Below are 20003 nucleotides of genomic sequence, written 5' to 3'. Positions count from 1 at the left end.
TAAGTAATACATGATGGATTGCCCTGGGCACTGCTAGTCTGAATTCATGGTAAAGGTATATAAATGCGTGCACATGAAAAAAAAAAGTAAGCATAAATTATGTTTTCATGTGCTTACATATACACTACATTTCAGGATGAATAAAGACTAGCTGTGATAGTGTAATTTCTCATAAATATGTAATAGAGCATTCAAACCCTGGTCATTGTCCAGGACTATTGTCTGGGTATTAACCACACACTCCCATACACACCAACTGATCCCTGTGCAAAATCAAAGTTTTGTACAGAGGGTTGAAAATAGAGCAAAATCTGAAACCTAACTTAAAAAAAATAAATCTTAGATTTAATGAAACTGATTTATGCTTTCATTTTTAAATCACCTTCAACAAAATTTTTCACTATTCATCTATTGCTCATATCAATGTCAGTGTTATCTGATACAAAATCGTTTTTTTTTTTTTAACTATGCTAAGAATCAAAAGTGGGAAATGTTTTTGGTAACACTCAATACTTACGTCTGTGCCAGGCAAAATATTTTTTCTGATTGCTTTAGAAATAACTGTGCATTTTACTTTACCCTACATATGTATGGTTGTGATATACACGTGTATCAAGTAGTTTCGCAGATGAAAGTACTCAACCACAACCACGACATTGTCATACAAGACAAAACAATGCAAAACAAAACAAAACTTCCCTGGTTGCGCGATACTGTTAGTATCTTCCCTTGCGTTCATCCATATAATCTGAAACCGAAAACTGCATAGCGCCATCTATGTTGGACGAGTTCATCAGGTCGACTGCTGGAAGGCGTAGGCACACAATTCAGGCGAAAGGATTTTTAATGAGCAGGGAGGGACCTTTACCCCTTCTTCTTTTGTGTAGGGCCTATGTGTGTCTGACAGTAGATGAAACACAACTCTTATTTCCGAGTCATACTTAGGGATATGTTTAAAGAATAAGTTCTAAAAGATAATAATAATATTTTGTCGGGCTTTCAACTTCCTCATGCTTTTATATGCCTCATATTCTTGGAGAACCATTTTATTTTCATAATTCAACATGACTCAATGAATCAAAGAACAGTGAGATACCAGAGCAACAATGATTACCGGTATTATGACGTCGAAAAAGTAATTGACGATGAAAGTGATGTTTGATTGATATTGTCATATCTATTAATCTATTATTTTCAGTGGCAAATTTGACTCGAGGGTCCTTCCATTATTGCTTAGTAGGTATATTGTCGGGCGGGTATAGCGCAGTGTAACCTATAAGTTGCGCTCACTTGTCTTGAGCAAAGTTACTCTTGGAAATGGTTATGGTGCACTATGATGTTATGGTGTTGATTCTAAAGACATTTAACTGAATTATTATTTCTTTTTGTCAATTGTCTCTATATGTGATTATACAAGTATTGAGAAAGTATTGAGAGAGAGAGGGGGGGGGGAGTCCCTTCGATGTTTCCTACTTTATCTTTATTCCTGTGAGGATTTTATTTTTTCACTCGTGAATGTGTTGCTTAGGTGACAGTGTCTTAATTTCGTTCATGATAATCAGCATTTGAGTTCGGGACATAATATAAAATTTATATATTTTCTCATATGATCATAGTTTTGAGTGGTACTCCGACACAATGGCAAGTTCTAAATGCATCTCAAGACCTATTTATTCTGTTTCCGGCGATGACATTACATACCAAATTTGTTGAAACAAATGCGCAATGTTAATTTTTCTGCGACTTTCAGATGAATTTATTAACTTCATTCTGTCAAAAGTTGTCTCTGACTTGGATATCATAATTACTATGAATATCGACCTCACTCACACATGCTGGATTTCAGAAAGAGAGGAGTGTACTGCCTGCGATCCTAGGAAACTCTACGTATCGATAGTTGTTTGTTCGATATTTGCGTGAAATAACAAGCCGCTGCGATATATCAACTCGTAGACTGTATACGTAGATGCGTCGAGCGATAGTCCAGCACGTCAGAATCAGATATCGCTCTCGTCGTGAACCGGATCTGAATGATATCACAGGGGCAAAGGGGCCTGAGTCGATTCCGTGGAAATTCCGAGTGTTAACCCTAGCTCGTGAATGTTTTATCAAGAATTGTGTAGAGTAGCTTGTAGCAGAAATGGGGAATAACCCAGCATCAAAACAAGGGGACAAACCTGAGAGTTACGGTAAGCTTTTGACGGAGATTTGTGCTCTGTATGTGCAAATAGAACGAAAAACGTCTGCATCATAGGCAGTCTAGCTCCGAACGACACACTGTCAATGCATGTGGAGCGCTGTACGCTGGCGAGTAGTGATCAGCCCATACCGTGAATAGCAATGTTTTACACACAGCTGCACACGTATTTTTGTGTCTCGGGCCAGGTAGACTGCTCAATAGTGAAGCCACAAAGGAGTCCCTGGTAGGCCTACTATTAAGGGAACGTTAGTGGTAGTTTAATATACGAAAACATAGACTTTTAAGGTGCGAGTATACTCTTAGGAGGTTCTGCACAGTAAAGTTTTAGGAAGAAGAAGAAGAAGGGGTTCTGTAGTTGATTTAGGCTTGAGCCATTGATTCATGATGTAAATATTGTCGGTTCTAAATGTTATCTCGTGTGTGTTGTTTTGGAAATTTGCTCACCACTGCTAACCGCTAAGTCTAATGTTAATAGTTACTGTGTGTGTTAGATAGAACTCTAACTGGTTAGAACAAGTTGTAGTACGCGCTAGCTCACTAACATGTAAATTGTAAATAGACTAACAAGACTATGTTTGTCTAGAAACTAGATAGAACTTGTGTTACCCGTCATACTCACTCGGTATCGTGTAGATCAATGCATTTAACACTAACACTCTTAACAGCAAAATGTAAGACAGAGACATTGAGTGAGAGGTCTCCATCTGCTTAAATACTCAAATAGTTCTAAGCCTAACCGTTAGTTCTAACGTTAGACTAACAACGTCAATTAGAAATCTACCGCTGAGTCGCCACTTGCGTGTATTTCCTATGCACTGCCGGGTTGGCGAACTAACGATAGGCACTCTATTTAGTTCGCCATCCATAGCGCGCCACTTATTATTGGCGCATTGATAGACACACTTCAATGTAGGATGCATTGTGGTATTTGTGCATAATCGCATTTGAAAAACTTTGTTAATCTGCCACCTGAGATCCATTAGAAATCAGAAACATTCTCGCATTAAAAATGTTTTTTTTTTTTTTACCTGTTACATGTGGTAAAATACATTTGGATTACAATTACATGTATAATTTGTATCTTTATGGAGGAAAAAGGTGAATTAGGAATGTTTTTTGAAGTGCGATGAAAATCCGTTGCCCCAGCTGATCTCCGATCGCGCGTGCGTTACATGGGATGTGAATGTCTGGAGACTTTAGGTAGTGGCGACCTAATGGTAATCGACGATAATCAGGACCTTTGAAGTAGGACCCAAAGTAATCAGGTTGAATCCCTCGACAACTTTCGAGTCTAGATCATGATGATACAACTTGGCAACACAGTTAATGGGCTGTGGCATATATAAAAAGCAATAGATCTAGGCCTAGGCTAGATGTTGTGTAACATTACTAACATTAGTAGATGGCTTTAGGGTAAAACTACCAGAATTTGGTCATCTAAGCTTTTCTGCAATATTTTTTTTTAAACTAAAATAAGTTACATACAATATTACAAGGTACAATAATGTAGATTATCTATGTAAAATATATCAAACTTCTTTTGTATAAATTTTGATTTTTGTGAAATACATTTATAGAATTTCAGAAAATCCAAAAGTATATCACCTTGATGATTCACCAGAATCCTGTCATCGCGATCAGAATTCGGTCAGGCAATATGCGTGTTCAATGTCAATGCGCATTCAAGGCTGCTGAAAAATGTGCTGCACCCTACCTTGTTGGCGCAAAGTTGCATCCGAAGACGTTGCGGCACCCGTTGGTGAATTGATTCTGGCTATTCGGCACTTGCATTCAACCCCTGTACATTAAGTCACTGCATCAGCACATAAGGAGATTTTGCTTTTCTTTTGCATTTTTGCGGATACCATCACACACTGAGCTTGCATAATTTACATTTAAGCAAAAAATCTTGCAAGAAAACAGTGTATTTCTTGATTTTTAGTGCTTTTTCGGCGACCCTGAGTCTTAAACACTGGACTTAATTTGCGCATGCTTTGGAAAAGTTGCGCCAATTCTGCATTTTTGATGGCGACATTTGGGATTTGGGATGGATTTTTGGAGGTGACTAAGGACTTTCCTCTTGTGAACGATAGTACCTATATTTGAAATGATGTGATTTGCGTGTGTTGTGACAATAGAGTTTGTTGGCTTATGATTAGAGATAAGTGACCAAATTCTGATACATGACCGAATACTGGTAACCTTACCCTACTGCCTCTAGATCTCTACTAGATCTAGACTACCATAGGGTAGTTGCTTTGCATTTAATAGACCCTTCAGAGGCTACAACCCAGTGCAGTGTGTGTTGGTTAGATGTGTGACCAAGAATCATGCGTGAACTATTAGGGCAGATCTACAACTAGAAAAGCACTTGGAGAGTGCAGACCTCTGCCAAGCAGCTCATGTCTACCCATGCATGCATGCTGAAAATCACTCAATTCCCCAATGATAAAGAAGATATTGATAAGCCTTGTGTTTACTTCCTGCTGTGCAGTGCCCTAAGCAGAGCACAGGCCTTAGTGCACATGATGCAAACCTCAAATAGGCGCAGCTTGAATTCTGAAGTTCATTTACCCTATTTGCAAAAAGGCAAAAAGTCCTTCAAAAATTTATAATAAATATCCCTGGATCACAACAAAAATTTAATCATCTGTTACATGTGTCATTATCAACTTTCCATGTATCAAGTTTCATTCAAATCCGTTCCCATCTAGTTGAGATATTTTGCAAACAGGCAAACAAACAACCAAACACTGGCAAAAACATAACCGCCTTGGTGGAGGTAACTAGGAATAGACTCTAGAGTCTAGGACTTGCTTGACCGAAATATCGGTCTGTATCTTGTCATTAGGGATATGTTCCGCGGACGCTACATCTGGCTTCACGGAATTCCCTCTGATACGGAGGAGAGCTGTAAATGTCAAAAAATTATCAAAAAACTTGGGAGGACAGGCAGATTTTTCTAAGGCCTCGCTAGGTTTTAGAACCTAGCACTCTTCTGGATGGCTCAACCACTATAAAATGTCAATGCCACCAGAGTCATTGTAATGATCTAAATTATTCAAGTTGGACACATGAGTTTAATGCATCATAACTTACTGTTCATTTGTGAGCTGCACCCTGTCTTCAGTGTTTTGACATTCTGTATTGGCACAATTTGTGGCCTTGCCTGGGTTAAGTGCATGTAAATAAAGGAGTATAGTACTGTATGCATGGGATCGATGTACCAGTGTAAAACATCTAGACTCTACATAGAGTCTAAATTATAAATCAATTGTAATCTGTGTGGCAACTCCTTTCTTGTGACCTGGCAGGCAAAGACAAACCCCCCCAAACAAGATATGATACACTAAAATGAATACATTTTAATGCTCTTCAAGAAAAGAAAGGAAAAAAGAAACAGATACAACTTCTGCATGTTCAAAACAAAATGAAAGTGTGTGTGGTTTACTCCTTCTTTACATTTATTATGAAACTGCAGAACATAGAGGATTTTTTCTCTGAAAATTATTAATTTGAAGGTTGAACGGGTGTATTATCCTCTTAATCTTGTAAGTTGTGCGAAAATGACATCATATACTCTGCCTAGCGTCATGCCAATGTAGATTCTTCAGGAAATAACACAGCAGCAGTATATTTGTAAAGGCAGTTAGCCAATTGCATGCTGGTGAAGTTGACATGTAATGACCTAGCCTGCCTATTGGAAATCAAGTAATGATTTAGACCAACACAATTTCATCAAAATCTAATGCAGTGATGATGTTCTTATCAAATAAGATAGGAAGGTAAGTGATAGTGTAGAGCTGTTGTATTTCACAATCTATTTATTTGAGGTCATTGAAATATAAAATGTATCAATAAAGTCATTATTTTGTCTATCTTTGCCTTTCATGTCTTTGCATTTAAACAGTTTAGAATTTGTATATCTCAGTGTGTTGTTACATTTTGTGTTAAGAAATACATGGACTGGAATGTTAAATACATACCATTTTACTGACAGTTTGTGCATAAACTTCATGCAGTACTAGAATTTTACTTAGGGACGGCATTGTCATGACGATGAGTATTTAAATTGATGGAACCCACTTATTGCCATGGTAGCTGATACTGACATGACAGTGGCCACCACCATTTTAAATGTTTGTGATACGATGGTACAGTGTGTATGCACAATTCTACTTTAAGTTCATATGATGTTATTGGTAAATTATATTTACTTAATGTGCTGTCAGGGTACAATGTAATTCTCAGGGTAATTCAGGATACAGTGGCCATAACCCCAATTAAAGTTTGTATGGATTTCATAATAAAGGGGTTTGGTATATGTACAAGACGGGGTTCAGGCTGTGTAAATTATTCAACTTCTTATTGGGGGGAGGGGGTTGCATGGCAAGGTATTAACAGGGTGAACGGGTCTCTCCTTGAAAATGTGCAAACTTACTGGTTAAGTATGTCAAGTGTTACTTAATTGTAAGGCAGTGATATGAATTATAAAAGTCCCAGTAGCTTGGGGAGACCATGCAATGGGAAGTTGTTGGACTCGGATATATATCATTTAATCCCTGGTAATGAGTTGTGTCCAGCTTTATACACAGCATGCATGCAGCCAGAGAATATCAGTTGGAGGTGAACATTATTGATGAACGTATGTGTCAGTGCACATACATGTCTGCGCTGATGAGCAGTTCCATTTTAGCAGGCCTGCGCTAGCCATGGTTTTTGTTTGTACCATGATGGACAGCAAATGGAGATCAATTCAATCGGGCCATCTTGCCTCCCCATTCTACCAAGTTGTCAGCTAGAAATGTTAGGGATATAATGCACTGGTATATTCACTCTGCTAGATAGTTGCATATCCGAGGAATATAGGAAATTCTATATTCTGTACATACTGTAGATCATTGTAGATTTATGTTGCATGTTCATTGTGCTTTATAATTAAGAGACGATATTTTCCCCCACTCCAAATCATGAACTACAACCATACATGATCATCAAATTGTAACCCCTGCCCATCATGCAAACTTCGTCTGATTACTTTATGAAACTTTCCTTGGCAGTAGTGATATAAAATGGTTTAGAAGATGTTTGTACAACATGTTGTAGGTAGGAATTAGGGCCCGTGGATTATTGTTTTCATTATTAAATGAAAAAGACATTTTTTATTATTTTGACTCATCGGCGTAGTCTCATACTCAAAGCATTTTTGTTTGTATTATTGCATCCTTATCCATGTTGAATAGCTAGTATATAATGATAGCTAGTATGCAAACACTCGTGGATTGTATACTGTGTACATTGTACAATGTACAAGTTTGTCACAGATTCTAGGTCCGCTTGAAGCCTTGCTGTCCCCTCATCACCAGTGTTTCTCGTGTACAACACACTGTGCAGTCTGGCTTTTGACATTCAAGCCTGTAACTTCTGTTGTTTACAACTGTAAACATTTGAAAAAAAAATTATACAGCTCCAAATAAACACATTAGTTATCCAGCGCTATCATGTCATGCAAGAACTGTATGGAATTTCACACATGCATCACTGTGTTTAATGGTGTACATTGTACATGCTAGTAGCATGTATATTTGGTGTCCAGTGTGTGAAGCCAGTAGAAAAAGGAAAACAGCAATGCATATTTCCATACAAATGTATGGTGGTACATCAGTATTGTCAGTAACTTACATTTCTTTTGGTAGAGGAATGAAGTGAAGTTTAATATATTTTCATACAATATCAGTACTAAAATTCTTAACTGATTTGTCCTCTGCTTACACTTGTACCTGGAATACAATCAGACATTCTTCATAATTTCTATTGTGTATAAGTGTACGAGTAATTGTTTTAGACTATACCTTCAGCACATTCATGTAGAATACATGATTACTTTGGAGAGAAAAAGTATGGTTGCATGCACAGTATGTCTTTCTCCACTAACAACCAGTGAAGATGTATGCAGAAGACTGAATTCTTGTATGCTGGGTGTAAGCGTATGTTAAATATTGATGCGTGATGTGACAAGGTGCAAAGTTAATTGAAAACAAACAAAAAATCCCAAACAAAATAAACATACCCGGTACTAGAACATGGACCCACAGTCATAATAGCTACTTCATCTTTATGTGATACAATGTGTATATAAAATTTCCATATTTTCTTTGATCACAGAATGTTGTATCCCCTTTGTACACGGTTGGAAAGGCAGTGGTACATACAGCTGTAACCATTTGAGTTTGTGTCACATACATGTACATGTATGTATTTCTATGAGCCTTAGCTAGGGTTTTTTTTCTTTATAGTGTTCAAAACAAGACATATTAATGTATGCTTAGTGAAACATTGAAAATCTGTGAAGCCCCAATTTCAGCTTGCTATTCATAATCTATGTACAGCTAGGTCTTCCGAGGAAACATTTGACTTTGATGCAAATTGTCAATTCTTGCAGGAGAGAAATCGTGTGTGACATGTACGAGTCTGCTGAGTGTTTATCAAAAGGTTACATGGTTGAGCATTGTGCAATCTTTTAGCAGTTGTATTATCCCACACTTTAAACAGACAAAAATTGTTTAAGTCTTGGAATAAAATTTAGAGTAGCGAGTATCAACTGCATTTGTTTTGTGGTACATAAATTGTACACTTTGGTACATATAGTTTCATGCTGCACTGTATCAGATTTAGAGAGAAAAAAAAAACTTCTTTCACTAGTATACATGTGTTTGGAATATATTTTAACATGGTACACATTGTTTTCACTCATTTTCCTCTTTCCACGCCTCTTTCATGGTGAACACAGGTGCTACAAGAATACAATGTAGGTTTGGTTGACATCTTCAAACTGTTTCTAGTAAATTGTATGTAGCCGAAGTTTCATAGTGAATGGCAGTGAAGTGCTTACCTTTTCTATGTTATGAACGAATAATCTTAATAGCCTCTGAAGGCAAAAGACTAACACGGGATGCATGCATCTGTGGACAGATGCACAATAAACAAAAGATAATGCTTGGAAAAAATAGAATTGAACCAATTGCACTGAACAATATAAATGCATTCATCTTTTTTGACCATGTTATGCTTTCTTGCGCCTAGTTCATGAGCCTGCAGGCCTCTTGGGATAGAACTAATCAAGCATTGTCCTACCTCACAATTACAAACACATGCAAGCATTTGAAAAATTCATTTCTAATGCAGCATAGTATATCGTTCCAAGTGTACTCAATGTACTAACCTGCCATCAAATAAAGTCATGTCATGACATTGGTCAAGGGAAATTTATCTCAAAGAGAAAGTTGTTGAAATAGTATTTTAAATTGCAGCAATAGATGTGTCTGGCAAAAGTTGAACAAAAGTTGCCTTATACCCCCATTCCAAAGAGATTTTTTGTCATCGGTCACTAGTCGCAAGCAAAGTTTTTTGCTTCCGGTGGATCACAGTCGGATGAATCCGACTTGTGTTGTTCAACTACATGTATCAGGTAATAGTGTGGGACATGTTGGGCATGATCCGATGAGACAAGATCGTCCGATTAGGAGCACACGCAACTTTACTGACACTGACCTGATAGTCGACCAACACAAGACGGAATCATCAGATGTACTGCGATCCAATAAACTTCGGTGGGTGGCCAGAAACAACCAACTTTGCTTCCGACGAGTGACCAATGAGATATATCTTTGTAGAATGGGGATATCAAAGACATTGCAACAGTGTAATGTAACATTGTTCAAACCTCCAGTGAAGAATTTTGATCACATGAGTTGCAAAAAAATTCTCAGTATTGCTATCTACATGAAACTCTCTCATTGTATCTGTATGAATGTCCCATTTTCCTAGACAAAATGAAATATTCAATAAGTATCCGTAACATGTTTTGAGCATAGTTGTCGAGAACATTTGTCTTATGGTAAAAAATAAAACAACTGATATTTCATGCACAAAACAAGCAAATTCAGTTACACAAGTGTTCTCGTGTTACCATGACCAAGAAGATTCTATAGAGGTGCCTGTTATTCACTATTCAGACTGTCTTACCAACAGTCAGATGGTTAACTTGCATGGTATTCATCCGATTTTGCTCAATATTTCCTGATCTATTGCTTCGTTTTCTACTTTCATTTGAGTGTGTAATGTCTGGAAGAGTTATCTGCCTTTGATTTTTACAAACTTATCACATTTCATCCTCTGCAAGTCACTCCAACACCCTGTCCCTTCCAAAGAAATGCTAAAGTGCTGAAAGAAACATTAAGGATTGTATATGATATACAGATTGTACAATTGTAGTACATGACTTACATGTAGGCACTTTACAATTGGTTGGCACTTTACAATTGGTATTCAGCTCTTTAGAAGTACACCCCATGGGAAAATTTGATAATTATTGTGAATATCATGAGGTTCCACGTCTGTTTACAGGAGTATGTCTATGATAAATTCCATTTGTTTGGGGATAAATACTTGATGTTTGTTCTCTTTTTATGTATTTTGAACATTTGTTCTTAATACCCAAAAGGGCTGACCTTTGCTTTGCTCAGTTTTCAAGTGCTGGCAATGACATTTAAGCAGTGAAAACTAGTTTATATTTAGATGGCACTTGCATTTTATACAAAGCACTTGCTGGCCACTTGGTGATATTTTGATAGCTGGAGAGTATTGTAAAATAAATGTTGAAGATCTGAAGATGTCAGGTTTCACATTACATTTGGAATTGTGGGAGTATTTATCTTTAAAATTGATTTGTGGCAATATAAAGAGACACTCACAGAAATTGTTTTGAGCTAGTAGACTGCCCAGGTACACTCAGTGTCTGTGTACATTATCTTTTGTATGCTCATCTGTCTAAGCTACAGACAGCAAACAATTCTAATTTTATTTAGAAATATATACTGATTATCATCTGTGTGATATGAGGAAATCTATGAAATGACTGCATGAAAATGCTGATAAAGCTGTTCACAATATAAACAGTTGCATGTATTAAGATTGCAATAAATGATTCTATTGTGCTTTTACCCATAATAGATCTCGGAGGGAAACACACATGCGAAACTCTTTATAGATAGCAAACAAAACAAAACAAAACAAAATTCAGACATCAACTACCAAATTGTGCCACAGGGTAAATATCTGTCAACCACAAGAGCGTATTTTCCACTTTTATCCAAAGCAAATCATAGCGTAATCTACATTTGTGCACTCATTCTGAATTTGTCGTAGCACACAGCTCTTCGAATACCTTGCAGTATGCTCTTTTATGCCTTGGTCTGGAGCTGTTTTCATTCATGAAACAATTTGCATAACCTCGTCAAATATTTCCACTGTGGATATAGATATAATTTTGGCCATTCGGTCATTACTGTGATCAGGGCTCTACATTCATAAAGTATACTATAGTACCTGCCCATTGGCCATAGACAATCTGCTTTTACAAGTAATTTAAAACATAAAAACTTCTTACGTGAAGTGTGCATTAATGCAGGTTTAAAAATGATGTGAAACATATAAAACAATGCTGAAAAATCAATAGCTTTTATGTGTATTGTGACCCTGTAATTGTTTACTGGAAATTGTGAGCCTGAATCGATATATTGTGAAGATTTGTAATTAACCTAAATTGGCAGGTATAAGAAGTGACAAAAAACAACAACCAATGTATGCAGAGCCCTGTGATTATAATGTACACATGCACCTGCAATTCAGACTGCAAGTGAATCCTGTTCAATCCATTTGCTTGTCATTGCATTCATACATTGTACTCCTCTATCCCATCTCCATCTCCAAAGACAAGTGAACCTCCTCACAGATCCTCTGAATCCTCCCCTCACTACACTCTTTAAGCCATCTTGTTCCCTGCATTCATACCACAAGTATTTCACAAGGGACGACCTACAATGAATTGTAAGTACGGTGCATACTGATGCTGCAATTCTGTAAGACTAAGACACACACACACACACACACACACACACACACACACACACACACACACACACACACATACAATGTACATGCACACACAAAAGAAACACAGCTTCAAGTACATGTGAAGTTCAATGCGCAGCTCGACGTACCCTGAAATGAAATCCCTCTGAAGTTGAAATAGTTGCAATATTTGTGTATATACATTGTATATTGCCTCTTTCATGCAAGTTACCTTTGGGTTTGTCATGAGTATGTACTTTTGAATTTTTTTTTTTTTCCATGGGCATTTGAAGTAGTACAGTGTATTGTGACATTGCTCCTCTGACTTTATGCATCACCCTCTGAAATAACATGCCTGTATCATCATTGTTCCTTTCAATGTATTCGGTTACTCTTTCTTTTCTTGCAGACTTTCTGATTGATAGGCAAATGCACCTTCATTTTGTGCAACTGTTCTGAAACGTTTGATATGGAGTGCATCATTTGCAAAATCTTGTGTAGATTTCAGCTACTTGTGCAGTTAGCAATACCGACTGTGCTCTGCAATACCATTGTGATACAAGCTGTCTTCCTACACATACATTTTATATGTGAACCATGTACATTCCTCCATCTATCTCTTTCTCGAGCTCTTTCAGTGCCCTATTGTATCTTCTTCACTCATTTCTTTTGGCTTGTCTCCTTTGGGCACTGTAACATTGAGACATAATAATTCTTTGATGCAATTCATTTGAATTAGTTGGGGGGGGGGGGGAATCAATTTTGAATAGATACTCTCTGCAGAAGTTAAAAAAAAAGATTAAAAAAAAGAAAAAGAAAGAGCCAGTGTCTTGTATGAATCTTTGATTTGACAGTGACTGCCTTTGCCACATAACTATTCATAATTGTGGAAAGTAGACGCAAAAGAAGGGCAGTCTCATTGAAAAGTTATTTTTGTGGAATGTTCAATTTAGAAACTGCAGAGCTAGGAACATACTCAAAATGCTTCAATCATTTTCATATGACTTGCTATCTTGAAATGAAGGTGATATACTTGTAGTTCGTTACAGCTGTAGATAAGGTTTGCAATACAGATACATTTACCTGGATGGAATATTTCTTCACATGTAGATAGGATGTATGCTGTGTTGGTTTAGATGCAAGCCCCTCATGTCAACCACAAGGAAAAAGAAAAAGAAAAACCTCTGAAATATACACAGTGACAATAAGGATACATGATGGTAATATAGTATGTGCTTGGGCATGGGCACTTTTTTTTTTAATGTGTAAATGTGGCACAAAGTACAGCAGAGCAAACAATTTTTTTTTTAAGGGTAAACACATTTGTGCTTTGAGGTGAAATTTAACATACATGACTACGTGATTCTCATTGAATAAGTGTAGACAAAGTTTGCAAAGAAAGACCTACTACAGTACCTACAATATTGTAAGAAGCACATGAAATAAGCTTGTTATGAAGTAATTATAGTCATCAGGACTTATATTTTCTAACCCATTGCGATGAAGTGAAATCATCATTTTGCTGTTATAAGTTAGTAAGGAATTTCTACACTTGTAGATTAGCCCTTTTTTGATAGCAGTTTTGTAACAATCATGGATTTTCATTGTTGGACGTTGCATTAACATTGTAAAGTTGCCTTTTTAAGGGGAATGATAAGGTTTAGGGGATTAGCTTTACATTGAGGCTAATGATTAGTTAAAAGAATCACATGTCTATAATTGCCTTTGTTCATATTTTGCATTATTCTGCTTTGTAGATATTATAATCTACTATCTCATGGTTAAATGTTGTTTTTCAATGTGAGTCAGTAATGTGAAGTGGTTAGTATGTGGTTTGTTTGGGCAGTAAAGTTGGTATGTAGATCAATAGGTGTATGTTGCATTTTAATAGGCCATTTGTGACCGGCGACAACGGTTTCAGGCAAAAGTTGCGAATTTTGAAAATTCATTTTTTCACTTAATCACATTGTCCATTTCCTAAGCTTTGCATTGATATAAAACACTTGTATTCTTTGGCACCATAAGTGGGCATAGAAAGAGAAATAAAATGCACTTTTTAAGTTGTTAGCCTGACAAAATTGCGAGAAAACAGGCTTTGAAGATTCACCTCTTTTCCAAAGGCAATGTCCGAGCGGCGATGCGAGGGGAGAATCACCCATCCGTACGATGGTGCCAATCGATGTTAAGCCCCGCCTCTAGCAACCACATCGCCTTCTGATTGGCTCACTGAGAGAGTCAAATTTCCTGGGCACCTTCCTTGGAGCTCGGCGTATGGAGCCGAAAAACAATGCATTTCTCTTGGGTTTGTTTACCAGTACGTCTTTCAAGATGGCGAATACGATAATTGCACGTATATGGTGTACATGTACATGGGTATGTTGCACGCATTACGCAGTGGCATCCAGACGCCATGACTGTGTGCATGTAACAGGAGTGGTGGCGAATCCACACATTTACAAATCGCGTTTTCATTGTGGTTGATTTGTCTTTATCATTGGCGACCCTTTTGACGGCAGAAAATTGCTAGTGCTGGCAAGGGTCACGCTTCCTGTTTGTTTTGCTTTTACAAGACATGCATATATATACAGTAAACCTCGCATGAGTCGAAGCTCTCGGGACTGACAAAAATGCGTCGACTTAAGTGAAATTCGACTCTCGCGAGAGTCGATTTTTTTTCGACTCACAGTTATGTACATGTAGTATAGGACATTTGCATGCATGTGTGTGTGTGTGTGTGCGCGTGCTTGTGTGTGTTTGCATTCAAATTTGTCTGTTCTTGAAGATAATGTTCTTATTTTGTTCTAAATTGAACATGGAATTTGTATCAATACTAGTACCTAGTAGTTAAACGTAGTTCGCTGAGAATGTCTGCGCTAATGTGGCAATGTGCATGTGCTATGTCTATGGTGCAACATAGGTAGCCATCTCGGTCAACCTACCCTGAGACAAACACTCTCCCAGGCCCATCCTACCTCCATTGAACAAAACTATACAGCCAGCCGGGCACGCACAAACAAGCTCCACCCACTTGGCCTGTCACTAAAATATTAAAGCAGCGATTGGTTGACCAAGGAGTTCTGGCTTGACATGGATAAAGTATGGATGTGCTGTGTGTATGGATAAAGTACATGGATCGATGTGCTGTGTGTATACATACATGTGTATGTATTCGACATGCGTGAGCGGTACGGTGAGTGTGCATGCTTACCTGCAGCAGGCCAGGGACGGGGTTCTGCGACATGCCGATTATTTTGTTCTCCTCTAAATGTAATGAGAATGCCAGACAAATCTTCTTCGGCTCAAGTGATGTAAACTACGTGTATTTTGTACAAAAGGGACTGACTGTTTTACTTCGACACAGCCGAAATTCGACTCTCGTACTTCGGCTTATCCAAATATTTCTTAGAGAAAATACATAGGGAAAAATCGGGACTTTTTATTTTGCTTCGAGTTAAGTGATTTTCGACTCACTCGACGTCGACTTATCCGAGGTTTACTGTATATATGTTGCTTTATTCGGTGGTGATAATTAAATTAAAACAAACAAACAAACAAACAAACACGACTCATTAGTTTGGTTCGATCTTGACGTGTAGTATTTGAATATAATTGGTCACATGTGACCGCTCCTTTCCTCTTATCGTCCTTCCATTGAGTCAGTCTGCTGTCATAATTTTTACTACATGTACAAGTAGACAAATTTGAGAATATTTCAGTTTTCTTTTCACACGATTATGTCATGCTACATGATTTTTGTTTCACTTCCGTTGTCAAACATTGCGGTAGAATAGTTTGGATAGAAAACCAAACGAAGAGCACGCACTACAGAGGGAGCGTATAAAAACCACTATAGCAAGAACAATGGAGCATGTAATCGTGCACGCGTGGACAAAGCATTCCCCAAACGCTGCAGCTGGTGTCTCCGAAAGCCAAATTATGTAAATGTATGCGACGCACCAGCCAATCACATGCGAGACCCTGCGCCGTAGGAACACTGGGGATATTGGCGCGGCGTTCGAAAGAAGCTCGAAACTGACGAGTGCGATCCAACATAGGGTGCGTAAAATTCCATTTTCGATAGGAAAAACTTAGTCTTATGCTATGAAATTTAATGTAGATGTAGAAAACATATCAAAGATTATATTTCTGCAAAAAACCTAAATCGACAAAAATAATGGTCAAAATCTTTGTACCCCGCCTAGGAGGGAATTTGCTCTTGCGACTTTTGCCTGAAACCGTTGTCGCGGGTCACATTTTAAAAAATGGGCATGTGTCTAAATCGCAATTCTGCAAGGTATGTGGATGTAAGTCATTCCATAGTGATTTTGTTCTATTGAATTATGACAGATCAGATACACATTGTATGTTTGTGTGTGTGTGTGTGTGTGTGTGTGTGTGTGTGTGTGTGTGTATGGTTTACGTTTGTTCGCTGGGCTATATGGGATTCTACACATAAAATACCGCAAAAAGTAGATGCCATCCAGCAAATATTTAACCTGCTATGGTGAGGGTACTCATTGTAGATCGTAAATGGAGATTTCCCTTTGTATGTAACTGAAAAATCACACTCAGATGTTGATTTTCAGCTGATGTTTTGAATGGCTTCACATTGTTGCCTTGTACCTGTAGATTTAATTGTGCTTTGTTGCAGATTCTCTAATTGTGCTGTTTTTTACCTGTCTGTATGAATTGCCCTGAGTAGGAGTGATACAAATGAGTGACAGAACACAGGCTAATGCTCCAAGATTATCTGCATTTTGTCCTATTGAGATACAATTTTGTATCTCTGCTGGGAAGGAAGTGTAAATACTCCTGTGACTCTAGCAACTGTTTTGATCAATGTTGTATAAAAGGCACAGTGAGTTTAGATGAGTATACAAATGCCTTCTGTGTATTCTTCTCATGATGGTGATGCTACAGCGGACATCAGCTGTCGTTGATTCCAGATGATAATGTCGGCCATATTGGAGCTCAACATCAGAGAGTGTGCACTGCTTAGTCTCCCTGTGGGTGGTTATAAGTCTGGAGAGGGTGTCAGAAGCATGAACTATTCCTTTTGCGAAGAGACTAATTACCCTGAAGCTATGGACTGTGATAATTGTATGCTTCAGGATGATACAGTGTATGCCCTTCCCTTCCCCTGTTGACTTGTGTATTATAAGTCTAAATAGTAGTCATTTCTTTCAATTGCGTAATATTTCACAAAAATACTGAAGATTTTAGTTGTGGAGGTACTCTAGTCTTTCCCTGTGCAAGGAATAAATCTTTGTTTACCTGTCTTTCTGTCTTTCTTCTTTGCAGTCTTTTAAATGTGTTATTTCTTGTAGCTCATTAAAGTGTACCGATATCCTGGAAATCAAATTTTTATATGGCTAGAATGCACAAAAAACAGCCATAATTCACTGTGATAGCCCCTGAAAATATGTACATATTTCGATAAATCAGATCATATCTCAATTACAAATTGGCACTTGTGCTCCGTGCGTTTATGTTCTGCTCTGTTAGCGCCGGTACTGATTTCCGCGTGCTCTAGCTATAGGCATTCGTTTTAACAAATAATATTGAAATTCCATGTTGATCGGTTAGCAGATCACTCGCACGCATTGCATATATCACTCATTAGGACATATTTAGAAAAAAATATTGATAGCGTGATCGTTTGATTGAAAGAATCGGGTGATTGACTAGTCTATTTCAAGTTGTTTTTGTTTTTGTAAACTGTTTAAAATTTGCATTTAAACTCCAATAAATAACAACCAGAGTGAAAAGATCCCAAATTTTGCCGAGGTTATCTCAAGTATATTTCTACAAAGGTAGCAAACCTGATACTCAGGGTATTGGTACATTTTAACTATGTTAAATATAACAGACAGCAAAAAGTAACGTCATCCCCTCCCCCCCCCCCCCCCCCCCACACACTTGTGTATAAAGTGGTGGATTCTGTCCATGGTGTGGGACACATGAATGTAATGGTATGGTACAGCTTTGTGTATGTATGGCCTTATTTTTCTTTTCTTTTCCCTAGGAGAGCTCCCTTACCACTATTATTAAAGACAGTAGGATAATGTGAATACTGCATATTTGTACAGTCTGTGTATTAGCACCTGGGTGATAGGAAGGTGTTTATTGTTTATGCTGCAGTGGAACACAGGGTCTGTGGTTATGTGAGCTGTCACAGACTGTGATGATAAGTTTTACAACATAGTATATTTCATTGAGGAGCATCATCAAGGCATTTTCTTTTGTTTGTTTGTTTGTTTTTTTTCTCAACCAACCATGACTGTGAATCTGTGTATAGATTTATTGCATGGACCAATCAATTACCTCTTCACCGCATGCACCTATTTTAAGGCATCGTGAAGTGCTAATGACATTCACAATTTACATATCAAGTAATTTTTCTACTTTTTCATAACTGTTGACCTATTGCTTTCCACTGGAGCATTTATAAACTGCAGCCTTTGTTGTTAAAGTTAAATGTGTAATTTTCTAATAGTTGAAAATTGTTTCAGTCCAGCCTTATTTCAGACAAACAAGACAAATGCCCACAACCAAGTTAGTGTGCTTTTTTCACCCTTTGGATACTTTCCATCAGGCATTGAATAATATACATACGATTGTATGACCTATTCATGCATCAGCATTTCCATGTTTCCATGTAGGATGTAGCCTTAGTGATGCGCAGTTCGTTCCTTACCCATCCCAACCTACAGTACTTTCTCTGTCAATCGTGACTTGAATTTCAACAGAATCCCACCTGATGAACGTTGGCTGTCTTTTGTATATTCTTGAGGTAGCGGGCACAATAATGCAGCAAAATGTGTTTCTCCATGCATACAGTCCTAGTGTGTATGGTTTCTGTGTATGCCTGTTTGTGTACATGTGTGTGTGTGTGTGTGTGTGTGTGTGTGTGTGTGTGTTGTGGCAGTGTTTTTGTGAGTGTTCGTTTCTATGGGACAGTGGTATAGTGGGTTAATTATGGGTAATATGCATACAACTTTCGCAATGGTATGGTTTCTGGAGCACTTAGTCATCTTCCCCTGCCTTGATAAGGCATGCTGGCTATCAAGGCTGCCAGAGACGATGCATGTCTCCATTGACTTTCTCCAACATGTTTATGTAATCATGCACTGTGCACATGGCGGCAGGCAGCAGGAGTGGGGAATTTTCACGGGATCGTGCAGTGCTTTTTCAAACATCCCTGCATTTCTCAGCTGCTTGAAGCTTTGAGCACAACCACATCATGACTGGCATGTACATATTATTGCCCACTCGGGCCGTGGTGCATCAGCACTGCTTGTCTATTATGCATGTAATCAAACTCCTACACTTACATTGTAGAACACTGCATTTAGCATTGTGTAGACTTGACGAAGGGATGCATATTCTTTATACCTATTTAATACTCATTTTGTATGCCTGCATTATCATCACCTTGAAAATGAAAACAAAAAAGCTTGTTGAATGTCATGAATATTCTGTGTTTTATTTGCCAATGAAACAAGTTCAGGGATGATTTGAAGGTCATGAAAATAAATCTATAACTTGTCAGAGAAAAATGTTGGAAAGACATTGAAGGTATCAATGCTTTGGGCAGAAGAGATGTACTGTACATAGAATATGAGCTTGTATGACAAACATTTCAAATACTAATTGATTACCTATGCCTACTTCAGAGCTGTATCAAAGTCTGTAAGAAGAAATGAGGCTCAATTGAATATAACCTGTCGGCCAAATATGCCAGAGATACATAAAGTCCTGTTTGTAAAACAGTATGAGTTCTCATGAAATTGAATGTCAGTCACTCTTTTACCACTTAAAATCTTTATAGGATCCAGGGCTGTTGAAATTATTAACAAAACAAAACAAAAAAAGGTTATGAAAACATTTG

The 20003-nt window shown here is 37.7% G+C and overlaps 1 protein-coding gene across 4 annotated transcripts in view; it reads left to right on the top strand.

Moving 5' to 3' along the window:
- The window catches only part of LOC139723108 (cAMP-dependent protein kinase catalytic subunit 1), a 186154-nt gene that overhangs the window by 116387 nt on the left and 49764 nt on the right, over positions 1-20003 (top strand). The window contains exons 1-2 of one of the 4 annotated variants that reach the window (XM_071634376.1): positions 2056-2189; positions 8991-9008. The exons of 2 other annotated variants lie outside the window; for them this stretch is intronic. In XM_071634376.1, the coding sequence (XP_071490477.1) occupies positions 2141-2189; positions 8991-9008 (67 nt within the window). In that variant the 5' untranslated portion in view covers positions 2056-2140. Of the gene's footprint in view, positions 1-2049; positions 2190-8990; positions 9009-20003 lie in introns of those variants that run through there. One more of the 4 variants, XM_071634377.1, reaches the window with a different exon arrangement.

The sequence above is a fragment of the Diadema antillarum genome, unplaced genomic scaffold, assembly GCF_040938485.1.
Source record: "Diadema antillarum isolate AM-2024a unplaced genomic scaffold, OU_Dant_1.0 scf00000180, whole genome shotgun sequence".
NCBI classification, from domain to species: Eukaryota; Metazoa; Echinodermata; class Echinoidea; order Diadematoida; family Diadematidae; genus Diadema; species Diadema antillarum.
This window is presented reverse-complemented; position numbering and strand designations above follow the sequence as displayed.